The sequence below is a fragment of the Thermobia domestica genome, chromosome 9 (assembly GCF_964235325.1).
Source record: "Thermobia domestica chromosome 9, izTheDome1.hap1.1, whole genome shotgun sequence".
Classification (NCBI taxonomy): domain Eukaryota; kingdom Metazoa; phylum Arthropoda; class Insecta; order Zygentoma; family Lepismatidae; genus Thermobia; species Thermobia domestica.
In genome coordinates, this window is record NC_137462.1 from 67,231,140 (window position 1) to 67,248,080 (window position 16,941).

Genomic DNA, 16,941 nt, shown 5'->3' on the forward strand with positions numbered 1-16,941 from the left:
CTTCCAGAATGTTAGACTTTATAAATCAAAAGGGTCTCGTTCATTTTCCCATCACTTTCAATTACTCGTCTCTATTATATGTTAGTGAGACTTATCCTTGGCAATGACCCTATTTGTACTCCTAACTGGTGCCCAAGATTTAGCAAAATTTGAAAGGATTCATAATTGTGGATAAAATAAGTATCACTGATTGAGGTTTTTCTTTGCCATTGAATTTTAGGGTGCAGATATTGCAATTGAGTATTATTTATGTATTAACGAAGTAATTGAGTAATAACGAAGTATTATTTATGTGTGAAGTAATCGCCTGAGAGGTGAATTGTCCTTCATTATTTTATCACATTTCAGTATATGTGTCACCACAAGCTATAAGACAGCAGCAACGTTTTCATCCTTCAAACTTATGAATCAATATCCACAATTTCTTTCTAATAATGAGATTATGAATCTCCAACATCTGTGCGACACGTTACTAGTGATGCAAATAAGAATTATTATGATTTATTAAAAAAACTAGTCCAGTTGCTTGGAGTATTTTATTCTGTACTAGATATAACTATAAAGAGATAGTTCTTTCAAATTCATTTAAGATAGTAAGTATAGACATATCTCAAGGAAGGTAAATGTTCAGACAACCGATAGAAAACTTTATGATTGTATTTGTCTTTGAAGAAATAATGAAAACATACTTACCCAATACAGAAGGATCACTAAAAACTCTCAGATTGTCAACCAGCCAAGTAACAAAAACAATAGTGATGCTCACAATAAAATAACAGAAATAGTCCCATGTAAAGGAAGCCAACCAGTATAAGAATTTGTTTGTACCGGTCATTAGTTGCAATTGCTTAACTTTTGAGACTCGCTCCATTAATGGGAAGATTGCGTAATATGCCATGAATATAAGCATTCCAATAGGAATCATATACAACCACATTGCTGCCCGATGTAATGAAAATAAACTCCACCAGTTATATGGTGTCTCCTAGAAATAAATAAAACATGATACATGATTTAAATAAACTAGGCAGAAAAGCATAAATTTTATCTTGTGATGTGGATCAGTTTCAAGAGGCCCAGTAATTTAATTTTCGGACATGGGGAACTCACTATAAATAGAGAAGAACTTCTGGAGATTTTAACATCTCTAACTCAGTGCGGGTACAAACACATAGAACCGCATTTGTGTTTGAATAATTCTGGAGCGAAAAGTCCCAGGTTCCCACTAGGGATTGACACATGCAGCTGTCACGAAAACATTTTTATGTGATGCTTTACTTTAAACGTTTTAAGTTGTTTAACTGAAACACAAATGCGGACTTCATTGGGACTTCGCAGAGAGCATGTCCACACTCTCCTTTATCACGAACGCAAGTATACTAGTTTGGTTTTGAAATTGTGACGAAACAAAAGTTCTCTCTGTAGGAGGAAGCAAGATCTAATCCATCTGTCAGTCTTGTTTGATGAAATTCCTTTTGAGATTATTGAGAATGTGCTTCGGGCAAATTCATGATCGATTACCAACACATAGAGGGGACTCGAATCACCAAACTAACTTCAACACACACTTTCCTGCACCAATACCTCTATTCGAGGAAAGCTTTTGCTTTTTCCTAGTCCACAGCAGAATATCACAGCAAGCTTGGGTACAATCATGCCGCTATATGATCGAAAAATTTGAAAATCAGAACATGTAGAAAATGTCGTAATAGGTGACGAGACTTGAAGTTCCAACATTGTTATCGTCATGAAGTTACATATTGGATATTAAATATGTAAAATTTCTTTTAAAATTGTTGTAGCAAATAATGTCACAAAATCTAATATTGAGAAATGGATGTATTTTTAACCTTTAGAAAAGGAAATATAAATCCTTGGCTAATAAGACAGGATAGACCTAGGCGTCTACACATATGTGCATAGACATTTTCTCACAGAAACACTTGGAACCGATCTGTTACAAGCACTATCAATAATATCCTGTAATAAGTGAACTGGCTAAAATAGTAAGAGATATTGAAAAATCATTGAAAAATCACCTATAAATATTTTAGGTCAAAACATTCAACTATAGACTACATACCATATAAGTGAAATGGGTTGCAGGAAGGAGAAAGATTACTAACTTCTTCTCATTTCCTACCTTACTGATGTGTCCAGATGACCCTAACCTCTCGTAAGAACAATCCTGTCATTCTATTTACGTATTCTGCACAAGCAGTGAGACAAACTCCTTTTAGTCAATCATCGTAGCTTGTGTGTATTTTATGCTCTTATTTGTACGTAATACCATCAGAGGAACTCTAGCGAGATGATAGTGATGACGTAATAGAGATCTGTGATAGAGGCTAGTTATACGTAAAAGAAGGTGAACCGCCAAGAGCTTTCATAGCATTTATTTATTTCAAGAAACATCTCTAACCGTTTCGAAAGGTTCGTTATCGTCGTCAGTACGGTAATTTAAATAGATTATGATTTGATGTGGACATGGCAGTAGCGTAGCCAGGAATTTTGTTTGGAGAGGGCCTTGCCGCGAAAGATTTAGTTTTAATAATAATAATAATAATAATAATAATAATAATAATAATAATAATAATAATAATAATAATAATAATAATAATATAATGCTTACATTTTTCTCTTCTTTAAATATTTCTTTGTTGTTTCTCGATTGCTGTTTTTGCACATCTTCTTCGCCAAAATTAACACCACTATTTTCTTTCTTTCCGTTCTACCCATCTTTCTAAAACGTTTTTCGAGCCATTATCTGAATTAATATCTTGTTTAGATTTTTCTCCATTGTCTTCTGGTTTCTTTGCACATGTGCCTCACCGAAATTAGAACAATTGTCTTCTTTTTGCTTTTAATCAATTTTGTAAAACATTTTCCGACATTTCGCGATTGCAATTGTGTTTTATTTCGACATCTAAACACGTCTAACTCAAGTAAATCTTCTGAACTGACAGACCAAAATACAGACATATTGAAATAATAAAGACGACGTTGGTGAACAGAGCTTGTTTAGGAACTGCTTAGTGACATATTTTGTTTTGAAATAGAGTACATAGAAGGCAATTGTTGTTTGTTTCGAAACAAAATTACAAGCATCAAAGTACCAAAATAAGTTGTCGGAACCATTTGGGGGGGGGGGGCTCGGCCCCCCTGGGCCCCTCTCTTCACTACGCCACTGGCGCATGGATATATAAATAACTTGCTCCAATTACTCTAAACATTAACTAATTTTACAGGAAAGCAATCCAATTCGAAAAAAAAAAAAAAACATACAATCCAAAATTTTAAATTTCCCTCCACAAATAATCAGGATATAGGCTTTTCTTTTACCATATCTGCATCTCTTAAATTAAACTTACCTCAATTTTCAGAGATTAGCTGGAGCTAGAACTTTCAACGGAGGAACTCTGTTGCATACTGAAACCTGATTTGACATTCAAGTCGAATGTCCTACAGTAAAGTTTTCTGTAGTGGCATTAGTCGGTGAAAGATGGATACTTCCTTAAAGCAAAACAGAAGTATGACCAGTGTTTCCCCTTAAATAGCAGAAGGGGGACAGTGCATATTGATATTGGACAGTTTGCATTCCAGACTCGTGAAAGGTGATCGAAAACGGGTATCTGAGCTCTTCATGTGCATCATGACAATTTGTCTACACACAATCGACAACTGGAGAAGTCACGCGTCTGATTGGTGGGTTATCACCCAAACTGTAGTTCAGATCTGTCGCTATAGTACTTCTTTCTATTCCCGAAAGTGAAAGAGAATATTTGTGGGAAACGTTTGACAACGCAGAAGAGACTGTTCAAGTGTACCAGCAAGGAATTACAGGTGTTTCGAAAAAAGACTGGTGTGTGCTTCCAGGCATCGTTTCAAAAACTGCGAAACTGTATGGACCGGTAGCCTTCAACTCATAGCCCGCAGAACTCTTTGTTGTGACCTATGCTCTTTCAAGAATTAAGTAAATAACATGAAAATCAGATTAAATAAATAAAATAAATAGATAGCATAACAAATAAAACACAGTTCTGACCAGAGCATAATGAAATATATTAAAAACTATACTTACAATCTGTTACAGTTTCAAGGACCTAACGTCCTCTTCATCAGACACCAACACTCTGAGACTATAACAGATTGTAAGTATAGTTTTTAATATATTTCATTATGCTCTGGTCAGAACTGTGTTTTATTTGTTAAGCTACATATCCAGAGCCATGGAGTTTGTTCAAATAGATAGCAATGTATTGTATTCTAACTACCGAGTATGGCTTACTGGTTTACGAATGGCATTGAAATATTTAATGTGGGACGCACTGTCTAACGGATTGAAACCTTTGGTATAAACCATAAAAGGAAGTCGTTTGGAATATGTTATTAGTTATTCGGAAGTTTCCAATCCTAATTCTTTGATATTCGGAAACTAAATCAGCGATTCAAGCAAATACTAATACAATATTACACTGTTTTCTAAGAAAAAAGATGGTAAAAATAAACTTCCAATAAAATCAAAATGTTAATATAATTAGGAAATTATAATAATTTAGATATAAGAAAATACCGAATAATACTTATAGAATAATAAAATTCTAGCAATAGTTGATTTGAATTGAATAGATATTAATTTGAATATATCATAGCCTGCTGACACTTGACTTTTCTATTTTATATTTTTGTTGGCATGCCAAGTAATTCTTCACCAAAAGGCCAACAAATGATAAATTTGTCATTATTTCTGTTAATTTATGTATGCTAGCTTCTAATCTAAGGTGTACAATTTGATTCAATGAAAAAACTCACGACAAAGCTGCTTTTCATACATCAACTACACTCTTTCCTTATGTTTATGGATACTTATAAGAGTGTCTAGAACAATCAATGTACTATTTAATGAACTCGCTTCTAAACATTTAATATAAACGGAAGAAGAGGATTAGGTGGTAAAACAAAATATTCTGTAACAGTTTTATCATTTAATCAAAAAGAGTTTTAAACATACTCCGTTAAAACTCTTAGCAAACTGCGAATGCAAACTATTGAAGTAATAAATAAGTTCTAAAGTAATTCCAAATGGACACAATCGTAATCCCAAGTAAAACTCAGGTATATATATATATCACTGAAGTTATAAATACATCCTAAGGAGTTCTGGAATGAATACGACGAAAATCCTGAGGGGCAGACCTAAAATAATAACTACAGTCCGGATTTATATGCAAAGTGCATTTTTATAGTAACATGCAGAAACATATGGAAAGTATTTTTTCTTTCCAATAGCCTTGTAAGGATTCGTTTGAGACGCATATGATAGCGCATATAAGTGCATATTTTGAGTGAATTTCAATGTGCATGCATATTTCGTAAACTTTGCAGGATACTGCATATTTCCGAATTTTATTGCTGCATACTAGCATATTTCAGAGTATATCACAAGAAAGTAGGTTATAGTTAAAATGAACTGAATCACTTTATAAATGCAGATGTGGAATAAAACGTTGTATAGAATAATAGATAGAATAATATAATAAAGTGTTGTATTCAAAATTAGCCCACCTGACTTGTCTTGCACACGGTCTTCATCGTGTAGCAGAAAAAATCAGATGCCAATATCTGGAAGTAGACGCGCTTGTATCAAATATAAAGAAAGTATTTGTGAAAGCTCCTTCGCGCGTACGTATCTTTCGCGAAGTTGCGAAAAATGTTCCGCTGTCTCCGTAACCAGTTTAAACTCAATGAGGCTCCTAGGTAGAAACTGTGTTGTATTATGCAGAAAACTTAAATCATCAAGTGAAGACAATTGTAAACTCACTAAATTTCGATGATACAGCCGCTATTTATATGTTACAAAAATGTTTCTCCACAAGTGGCATTGAGAACAAAATTAAGTACATACACAACCACTTCTTGAGAATATCTGAAATTATCAGACAGTTGGAATGACATAACAATGCTTTGCTGCATTCGCTCTCCTTGTTGGGTGAATTACAGCAGACTTTGTCCAGTGAAACTCACGGTGTTGCGAAAATACCGTAAGTAAAACTTTGCCAAGCATTATGCAAAATCCACAATCAGTGGTACAAAACAATCAGTGACATTGCAAATATACTTAATTGTGAAAACATGAAATTCAAAGAGGACCTAACACAAAAAGACATTTGGTATTTTTCGATATTTTTCACGTGCATCAGTTACTTCTGCTGATGTAGAAAGGAACTTTTCGACCTACAAAACGTTTCTCACTGATAAACGCAGAGGATTTACAGAAGAAAATCTAAGGAAGACGTTAATAGTTCAAACAACAGAAGCGATTAAGATGAGATATTTTTATAAGAGATTGAAATTTTATTTTCTTGATGTATATTTCAGTGCACAAGTTAAAATTTTTAATGCATATTTTAGTGCATATTTTATATATTTTCCATGCATATTTGCATGCATATTTTGGGGTTTGTTTGTGCATGGAACTCCGAGCTCTAGTAATAACCAAATTTGTCCCAGATGTATAGCATGTAAGTTGAGGAGATACTATAAAAATCCTAATTGGGTTTTATTAAGGTTTTAAATTTTTCCAATAAGTCATTCTTGGAAGGATGCTCTTGATCTCAGTGGCGTATACTGGTTTGATGGCTTGGGTTACCACCAACTTTTATAACACATTATTATTATTATTATTATTATTATTATTATTATTATTATTATTATTATTATTATTATTATTATTATTATTATTATTATTATTATTATTATTATTGGGGTTTAGTTCCACGTTATTATACACTCTTCAAAATAAGAAAAACACTAACAAAAACCTTTCCTTTTATCAAGTAAATAAATATGATTTTCTCTTCACTAGCAAGACTTATATTATCTTATTAGTATTACGAAAAAAACGACCACGCATTTCTACCTTCATTTGTTGCATGAAGTATCCCTTCATTTTGTATTGGATAAGTGGTAACCCTATCCAACAGAGTAAATGGAAGCTGTCCAAGTAATAAATAAAGAACGCTAAAATATGCGATTAACCAACGAAGGAGCCTCAGTCTGTAAGAGCCTTGGCAACGAAACGCAAATAATAAAACAAGTATTTATAAGAGCTATGCGAGCTATTGCAAAATACTATAAAACAAAATTTTCGTTGTGTTGACGCAAACCGCTACCGAAAGAGGCTCAAGGTGTCCCAGACAATTCCCAGAGACCCCTAAAATGCCTTTAGTGGGGTAGGGTAACCGAAGAATCTTGCAAATCGTGATACAAACATGCCATTTGGTGACGTGGTAGACCAGTACTTAAGGATAAAATTTAGATGTAGACCCCAAACATCAAACCCTTTATTTGCCCCTGTGACGTCATCATACAACATGGCCGCCCGGACATTACAGAAACACCGTTTCTCACAGTAAAATCTAATAAAATTGTGATTACAAACGATTCACATCAAATTTTGAATTCCTATTACTCATATTTGCTAATAAAAGGTACATTTTTTGTCACTGAATGCTGTAATTAGTATTATACAGGGTGAAACAAAAGTCCGTTGAAATCGGCCAACTCCATTATTATTGGAGAAATAAAGAAAGGTAAAGAGAGAAAAATTGTTGGAAATATGTCATCTTCAATTTAATATGTTGCAACCTTTAAAACTGGGCGGAGTACCTGGACCTCAAGTAATGGAACTATAATAGTCAAAAGTCCAAGTATATATCTGAGTGAGGGAGACGTTGCAGAATTGATTTACGGTGTTTGCTTACAGAATACAGAAGATGATGGAATGTGTTTGGCTAGGGCTGCATTGATCGTGCGGAAACACATGTTTAAAGCTTTCCCACAATTCAATGGGCATTTTACCACAGCTTGCCAGGAGCAATCAGTTCCACAATCACTAGTAACACTTATACGGATGATTCTTGAAGGTCCTAATATCGCAAATGAAGAAACTGTTAATGTAAGCCGTGCTGCGCTGTCAGTGTCTCAGTTACTCCGGTTTAACGCAGTGAGACGAGAAAGAAAGCAAGGACAGGGAAATGTACGCCATCCACTATCTAGCGAGACTCCCCTGCCCCTGTACATTGGATTAATGATCCATTCAAAAACGCAGAACAGAGGGATTATAGATAGACTGAATAAAGTAGCTGTGAGTGTATCATATGATCGAGTTCGGGAGGTATCGGTCACCATGACCAATGTACTGTGTGAACAATTTGAAACTAAGAAGAGAGTACATCAAGATAACCTTCAAGCTGGCGTTTTTACTTGTGCTGCCATAGACAATATCGATCACAACCCGTCGTCAGCAACCTCTACGCAAGCATTTCACGGCATAGGGATATCTATAATTCAGCCATCTTATCCTCGCAGCGATACTGGGATTATAATTAACAAGTGGTCTCGCAAATGCAAAGGTGACTTGCCTGCATGGTTCACGTGCCTCTTTCTACCGTTAATAGTGTTGAATTACCGCTACAGGAAGATATTTTATCAAATATGTGGTTGAAAGCAATCGAGATTATTGACAGAGAACGGCAGTATTTCCGAAGAACATATTACCTGGGCAGCTTTCCATTCCCAGCAACTTCGTGGTAAGATTCAACCTACAAGTCGACGTGTTCTACTACCCTTGTTGCCAGACTCCATAAACTCGCCTGCCATGATTCGTCATTGCTTTGATATAATCATTCAGACTGTGTCATCACTTAATCCTTCCCAAGTCCCCGTGGTTACCTGTGATCAACCCGTTTTTGCTATAGCGAAGCAAATTCAGTGGTCCCAGCCTCTTCAGTATGGCGAAAACAACATGTTAGTTATGATGGGTCCACTTCATATTGAAATGGCAACCTTAGAAATGTTGAGTAACTGGTTGGCTGAGAGTGGGTGGACTAATCTTCTAGTGGAAGCAGGAGTAACCACTGCTGGAAAAGCAGATAATTGCTTAATTGGATTCCACATGAAGCGAGCGAGATATGCTCACGAAGTGACATCTGCAGCCCTATACATAATGCTGAAGAAAGCATACTCAGAGAGTGCATCGCCTGAATGTCCCCAAAGAATTGAAGAGTGGGTTAAAATTAGACAGAATGAATCCGTTCAGTTTAAATACTGGTACACAGCATTGGAACTTGAAATGCTTCTCTTTAGACTCTTGCACAGCTTGCGTTCTGCATATTTTGAACTCTACATCAGTTCCCTATCAGAGTTGTGTCCCTGGATGTTCGCCTTGGACCACACGCACTACGCACATTGTATGCCAATATTTGTTAAGTCATTACAGGAGCTCAGTTGCAGACATCCTATCATTTATGAAGAGTTTGTGCGAGGAGGTTTCGTTGGAACTAAGACAAGTCGTCCTTATTCTTGTATGGGTCATGATCAAATACATGAACAATGCAACAAAGTCGTCAAATCTGAAGGTGGAGCAGTTGGAATAATTGACAATCCTTCAGTGCTCTTGAAGTGGATGGTGTCTGGTCCAGTTATTGCCAATCCCATTTCCAATTTTGAAGAAGAATACAGATTGTTACTTGATGAAGGCGATTGTCAGACATCACGAAGATACTGTGGCTGCTAATAAACGATTTGTAAAAGATGTCTCAAGACTAGTGTGTACATTTTCAGAAGACGACAGAAATCCTTTCACGCAAGACGGCACTGACCTTGTAAGCATAGTGTCTGACGTCATTATGAGCGAAGATGCACTTGCATCAGTGTACAATGCTGAAAAGCTCGGCAGAGACCAGTACGACAGCTTTAAAAAAAGAACGCCTAATACAGTGCAGTAAATCAATTTTTGAACCAATTCATCGAAATAATCTAGCCCTCCACCGTAAACAAATCACAAAGACCATTGTCGCACACCGCAAGGTTAATATCATGAAAAATGATTGTTCTCTTTTCAGCCGAATGTTTATTGCTTGTCAGAGCCGACAAGGCGATCTTTCTGACTTCTTTGCTCATGAAAATTTGGAGTATCCTTCATCACTTTCTGACGATGGTTTCATTCGCAAGGGAACTAAGTCAGATGTTACGTGCCTGGAAAAGTTCGGAGATTCCCAGCATAATGCTCCCCAGGCCACATGTGTGATACTTGATGGTTCTGCTGTCATACGCATGTTGAAACCATCTCCTACAGAGATCTTTCGAGATTACTTTGATACGAAAGTGAAACCATATATATTATCAATCCTCACGGACAAAACTAGAGTGGACTTTGTTTTTGACCGCTATCTTCCAGGCAGCCTGAAAAGTGAAGAGCGTCGAAAACGAGGGATTTCACCACGAGAACGAGTTGGGGACTCTACTCGGATTCCTAAAATTGGACCATGTTTCTGCATAATGAAGATAACAAAAAAGGGTTATTCCAACTCATTGCAGACTTCTTGTCAAATATTGGCACACCAGAAGGCAAGACTGTGGTCTGCACTAAAGACACTGGCATATGGAGCACGCCCAATGTTGATGTTTCCAAACTCGCACTCTGTACACATGAAGAAGCCGATACGCGACTACTTCTGCATGCCAAACAGGCCAGTGATTCTGGTCACAAATCGATTATCATCAGAACAGTTGATTCTGATGTGGTGGTGCTAGCTTTACATGCCTTTCCCAACCTAATCCTGTCTCATCTATGGATTGATTACGGAGTTGGAAGGAATCGAAGATACCTTCCTGTCCATGAGTATGCAAAAGAGCTTGAAACCAATATTTGCAAAGCAATTTCATTCTGGCACGCATTCACTGGCTGCGATACGGTATCAGCCTTTGCAGGACGTGGGAAGAAAACAGCCTGGGAAGCTTAGAAAGCAAACTCATATGTCACTGATGCATTTGTGGAGCTTTCACAGTGTCCTTCAAAAATTGCATCCAGTTCTTTTAGAGAAGTGCAGCGCTTTACTGTGTACTCGTATGATCGCAGCAGCAACGCAGAGAGTGTTAACGAATGTCGGAAAATGCTCGTCACCAAGAAAGGTTCTTCACTGAAAAGTGTGCCTCCAACTGAGGGAGCACTTCTTCAGCATGTGAAACGAGCAGCGTTTCAAGGTGGACATATTTGGTCTCAGTGGCATAAGTTAAAACCTAATATACCCGATCCTCAGCAATGGAGCTGGAAGAAAGCTGGTGCTTCATACTCACCTTTATGGTCTTTACTGAAACAAATGTCTTAACACTGCCAAGAGCTTGTTCACTGTGGGTGTAAATCACTGTGTTCGCGTGCATGTAAATGTGCTAAATTATTTCTTCCCTGCACACCATTGTGTGTGTGCGATGGTCAGTGTCAAACAATTACTTCCAATAGAAATTAGTGGTCTATGAGTGACGGAGGTATGTTAATGTTAGAGGAAAGAAATATCGTGTAATCTGCACACTCTTGATAATCTTGATACGAGAGGCGGCTTGTGAGGGAAGTTGCACCGGTAAAAATTATTGTTTTTTTCTCTTCAAATTAAGTAAAAAAAAAGTTAATATAATAATTGTTATATATAACAATCAGTAAATTAGGAAAGTTTCCATCTGTAAGTTTTAATAGAAAAATCCAAATCTTACCTGTGACTTCCCTCGCGAGCCGCCTCTGCTTAATACTCGTTATATAGTGATACTTTTTTTCTATTATGGCAATGTAGAAGACTTTAATCAAGACATAATTCAGTTCATCACATCAAAATATAGAATGTATCGTTTGTAATCAACGGTTTATGCGCCTTTACTGTGTTTCTGTAATGCCCATGTCGGCCATGTTGTATGATGACGTCACAGGGGCAAATAAAGGGTTTGATTTTTGGGGTCTACATCTAAATTTCATTCTTAGGTATATATCTACTACATTACTAAGTGGCATGTTTGTATCATGATTTGCAAGATTCCCCTATCTCGTGACATTACCCTACTCCACTACTTGTCATTAATCGTATAATTTCCCTTTAGTCTTCGCTCACGCTCAAGAAACCGATTTCTCTGGAGGCAACTGCTGTTACCTGGCAGCCCGTTTGTACGGTGTGGGCGGAGGTGGAGCGAAGGGGAATGCGCTGATACAATTTTTGTTGTAGTAGCTAGAGAATGGTTTCGAGAGACAGATTGCGTGCAAAGAAGTTAGCGGATACATAAAATTCTCAGAAATTTATATCATTGAAAGAAGATACTAAAGTACAAAATTATCAATATACTTTAGTTTATATTATTATAACTTTATTTTGTAATATTCTAGGGCTACCGCCGGTAGGCCCGGTAGCCCACAAAATACGCCACTGCTTGATCTTATTAATATTCTACTTTACAGGACTCACTGGGGCATTTCTTAGACATCGCAGAATAGAATAAGAATATTCAAGGTTGTCATCCCACGCGACACACCCAATGTCGTTAAGATCTCTATCTGAAGCTATTTTTAGAGGTTCAAGTCCAGATATTGTAAACATGTCTTATAATGTAACAAACAGTGTTAACATTTCTATGTACTTAAGTGAACCGTACGTCTTTACTTCACTAGCCGTACCTAGTATGGTACCTAGTATGTACGAACTTTATGTCTCTCTATTTTTCACAATTTTAGTAACTGGATTCGATTTCTTTGTGCTCTGAAACCCGAATAGTTCAATATAACTTCATTATGCCTTCATCAATTTTATAATAATTATATTGAAAGTGTACGCTACTTACGAATGTTTCGAATTGATAGTCGATCACCGTGATTGATGTATTCCTACTTCCAGTTGTATACTGAAGCATAGCATTGGTTAATAAATTCAAAGACAGAGTCACCGAACTTTGCCATTTATATAATGAAAATAAAGCAGTAACATTCTCTGAGTCATTAAAAATGGCAGCAACAACATAACGACGCCAAAATTCGTATTCATCCTTTTCGGCTGCATTAAGAAGATCTTGTGTCACATTATTAGTAGAGTGAACGTTTGCAACTGGCTCAAGTAATTGGCGGTAGTAGCTTCCTGGACCTTCCTTGCCATCATCTTCATCCTCATAAAAAACGTTCGTATGCCCATATTTACTGATTGATGCTGTCTCAGGAACTTCTACATCATACCTCTCTGGGAATTCAGTAGCAATGAGAACCATTAGAATTATCCATACAATAAGAATTGCAACCTGAATGAATAAGAAGAAATAGATGTCAGTTTATAAAATATGAACAAAATAACGTTGAAGCATGGACGGCAAAAATAAAAAAAAATCACTTGATAGAATATATTAAAATTGTGCACTTAGAGACTTTCTTATACAGAATCATTAAAGTAGTTTGCTAATCATATTAAGCTTCCTCGGGTGAATAAATAAGTATTGCATTGTTAAATTCCAGGATATTGGCCGTAGAGTTACATGGTGTTTTCAAGATAAATTCTAAATATCAATTATTTCGGAATGCGTTAAGAGGACACAATATTAGTTACTTCCTACAGACATATTCTACTACAATGCAAGCAAATGATTAAATTTTGTAAAACTAGAGGGACTTACTCTGAAGTATTGTTTAACGAAACACAAACAACTTTTCATGTCGATTGTACTGAACTGTTGATTCGTAATGGATTGATGCTGTATTTATTACAACAATCTCATCGTTTGTGTCAGCAAAATTTTTGGTCGTATTCAATGTTGCCACGCTTGGTACAATTGTACCAAATTCAGCCTTCTTTATCCTTCATCGGCCCGTTGGTACCACGCTGGCATTTTCAGCCCCTTTTGCGAAAAAGTTGGTACACTTCTACCCATTTAACAAATACTTGTCACATTTTCAAAAGTGTCAGTAAAACTTCTCCTACACCTGTGTGTTACGTGTATGTGTACTGTGTTACTGCACATGAGGTGTGATGTTATACGTTTTATGTTTCTGTATGTGTATTATGTGTATGTGTGCTGCACTTGTTAGAAATAATAGATACCATTGTGACTTAACATGATTAATAATGTGTTGTGATGGCTTTCAGGGAAGGTTCTAAGACCCTGGACCGGTTTGACTTTTTTTTTTTTTTTTTTATTACAAATGTCAGTTTACTTACCTTATATTCTTACAGCCTCTTATTCTCCTTGAAATAGGAAAGAATAAGGTGCAATAATTTATATTTTAATATTTTATTATGACGTACAGTTTACACACGAACTCGAAGGTAATTGATATGTTCTTCGTGTTATATATTTTTTCATATATGGCCATAATACCATAATACTGTTTGGTTTATTGGTCACTTTGAAATAGAGGCACGTTTGGTTTCCTTACAATACATACTGAAGATGATAAGTGTTTTCCCTTTTAATTTGCGGCCTCTGTTATATTTCCTACGTGCGAGAAAAGTTTTATCTACTAGAAATAAATGCTAGTTCGGGGTCCTCCTATTTGGATGTTTTTAAAAATTAATTTTTAAAAGAGTACTTTCTTGATTTGGACTCTTGGAAGAGGGGAAGGAGTGTTCTAGAACTTTACTTCTTTATAAAATAATGAATTCAGCCCGTTTTGTGTCAATTTGGTACTATTTTTCAGCCCACTCCAGAGCTAGGACTGTGGCAACACTGGTCGTATTATTAGGGTCAGGATTTATAAACATATTCACCTTAAAATGAAAAAAAAAAAAGTACGATAAATGAAAATGAGTATTTGTTCCCAATTTCGAGAAGTACAATAAACATATTTTATATATAATCACAACTACTTAATTCTGGTTATAGAAAAGGAAACATCTATCAGAGAAAACATATGTAGCTCTCATGTACTTTCTAAACCGTTTTTAAATTCTGAGATAACTTACAATATGTACTGTGAATTATTCCAAAATATAACAAAAAACGAAAGAAAAAAACATGAAGCTTAAATTACAATAGAACCACAAATAATTTCACTAGTTTTCTTTTGATTTGTAATTTTATATTTTACAACAATAGTTTATAGAATAAAAATGGGAAATCTGATTTCATATAAGGTAATATGAACATGTTAGATTAACTTTTCTTTCATATTCATTTAACATTTTCACTGTTGGTGCAGCTTTCATAAATATTGTAAAACAGCACAGAAATTTCCTAAACTGCTCCAGGAATGAAGTATTTCCCCTACACTTTTCGAGTTATGTCTTCCTATTTTTCAAATATAAGATGAAAAATGTTATATGATGCGATGAAGAAATTACATATTTTATGGTTGAAATAATTGAAAGTTACGTCTCATGCAATGTATTTACAGGGTGTCTCGAAACAACACCAACAACATTTGTGAGGTGATTCCTGACACAATGATAAGGTAAAAAGTATAGACCAACCTGGGTGCACAAATGCTTCCTTTCGGAGTTATAGGCTGCCAAAATCATGAAAAAATGAAATTTAAAGGTACATATTTCCAATACTATAGGATCTACTGTAGTCGGGTCAAGACTTCACTTAGGAACTAATATGTGAGCTATCAAAAAATACATGTTTCAAAATCCTGCAGTACTGAGTTTGACAATTTTTATAGAGGGAGTTTGGCTACGGGCATATAATTTGATATATTTACCAACTATTAGCGTTTAAATACACAAAAGTAATGGGAAAAAACATCTAAGTATAGAAAGTGTTACAAAAATGTGTCACTATATTTTGAGAACAGTTTCCTCCCATCAAAATAAGAAAAACGTTCATACGGACCTGTGCTCAAAAGTAGGTAGTTTCGGAGTTATAGAGTGCCGAAAACGTGAAACAAGTGAACTTTAAAATTTCATAGCTCCACTACTATGGGGCTCATCGTTAGTCGTGTCAAGACATCGCTGAGGAACTGGTATGTGAACCATCCAAATATCCATATTTAAGAATGCTTCAGTACTTGCACACCAATTTTTAGAGCGGTCCTATAGTAGTAGAACTATGGATTTTTAAAATTCATTTTTTTCACGTTTTCGGCAACTACGAAACTATGCACTTGCGACCAAAGCTCCAAATGAACTCCTTTCTTATTTTGATGTGAGGAATCTATTCCCAAAAAATTGTAACAAATTTTTGTAACACCTTGTATAAATATAGAGAAAGAAATACTGTAATACTTTTGAATGAAATATCTTTTTTAAATAAATAAATAAATAAATAAATAAATCTGTTCCAAGAATGTATTTTCATACAAATTTTGTTTTCACTGTCTTCACTTTTTTTGATATTGATATAACTTGAATCAATATCAAAAAAATTTACTTACAACATTATACTTTATGATATTTATCACCTATGTAGCTGTATTCTGCCTAATAAAGAAAAAAAAAGTAGAGTATACATCATGAATTTGATTTAAAACGCTTTTATGAAATTAACACAAAGAACTTATATTTTTTAACTTGGAAAGCTTTGTCTTTTATACTCATCATAGAATGTAAATTAAGAGTTTGTTAGCATGAAGTAAGCGAAAAGTTTCAAAATGTTTATAGTTATGAGTCTAATGAATCTACACATCCACGACCGTGTTCCATAGACGAAAAAGTACCTCCACCGTCCTCTCTGACGTGGAACAGAGCGTTTCTATTGAGATAGCGCGCAGGATTTATTTCATAATTGTATGTTTGTTTGTGGAATACGCAGATATATATATATATATATATATAATTCTTTATAGTTCCCCACAAAGTATTGTCCAGAGTGCAAAAATTAGGACCTACTGGTGGCTACGATAATGACATTTGACATTCGTAGTGCCGCATCCAATCCAGCGACTTGGAAACCTTGAAAATTTCTTATCCGGGAAAGTCTGAAGTGTGACAGTGCGTCATTCTTTTGTATTCATACTCGTTTTGTTAAATGGTTTCGTAGACATTAATAAGGATCGAAGTTTTAAAAAAATCCGTCACTGATTTGAACTCCAAGCAATAGGAATTACTCTTGAGTCTCAAAGGAAATACACACCTTGCTCCATGTAAATCTGGTAAATTTGAGGTAAGTGATCGTTAAAGACTTTTGTTTTGAGACGGGATA

General features: G+C 35.4%; 1 protein-coding gene across 1 annotated transcript in view; it reads right to left on the reverse strand.

Moving 5' to 3' along the window:
- LOC145660861 (phospholipid-transporting ATPase ABCA3-like) overlaps positions 1–16,941 on the reverse strand; it is a 99,560-nt gene that overhangs the window by 42,383 nt on the left and 40,236 nt on the right. The window contains exons 13-14 of the mRNA XM_081726287.1: positions 12,661–13,107; positions 694–985 (exon numbers count right to left, since the gene is read on the reverse strand). Coding sequence (XP_081582413.1) covers positions 694–985; positions 12,661–13,107 — 739 coding nt within the window. The remainder of the gene's footprint in view (positions 1–693; positions 986–12,660; positions 13,108–16,941) is intronic.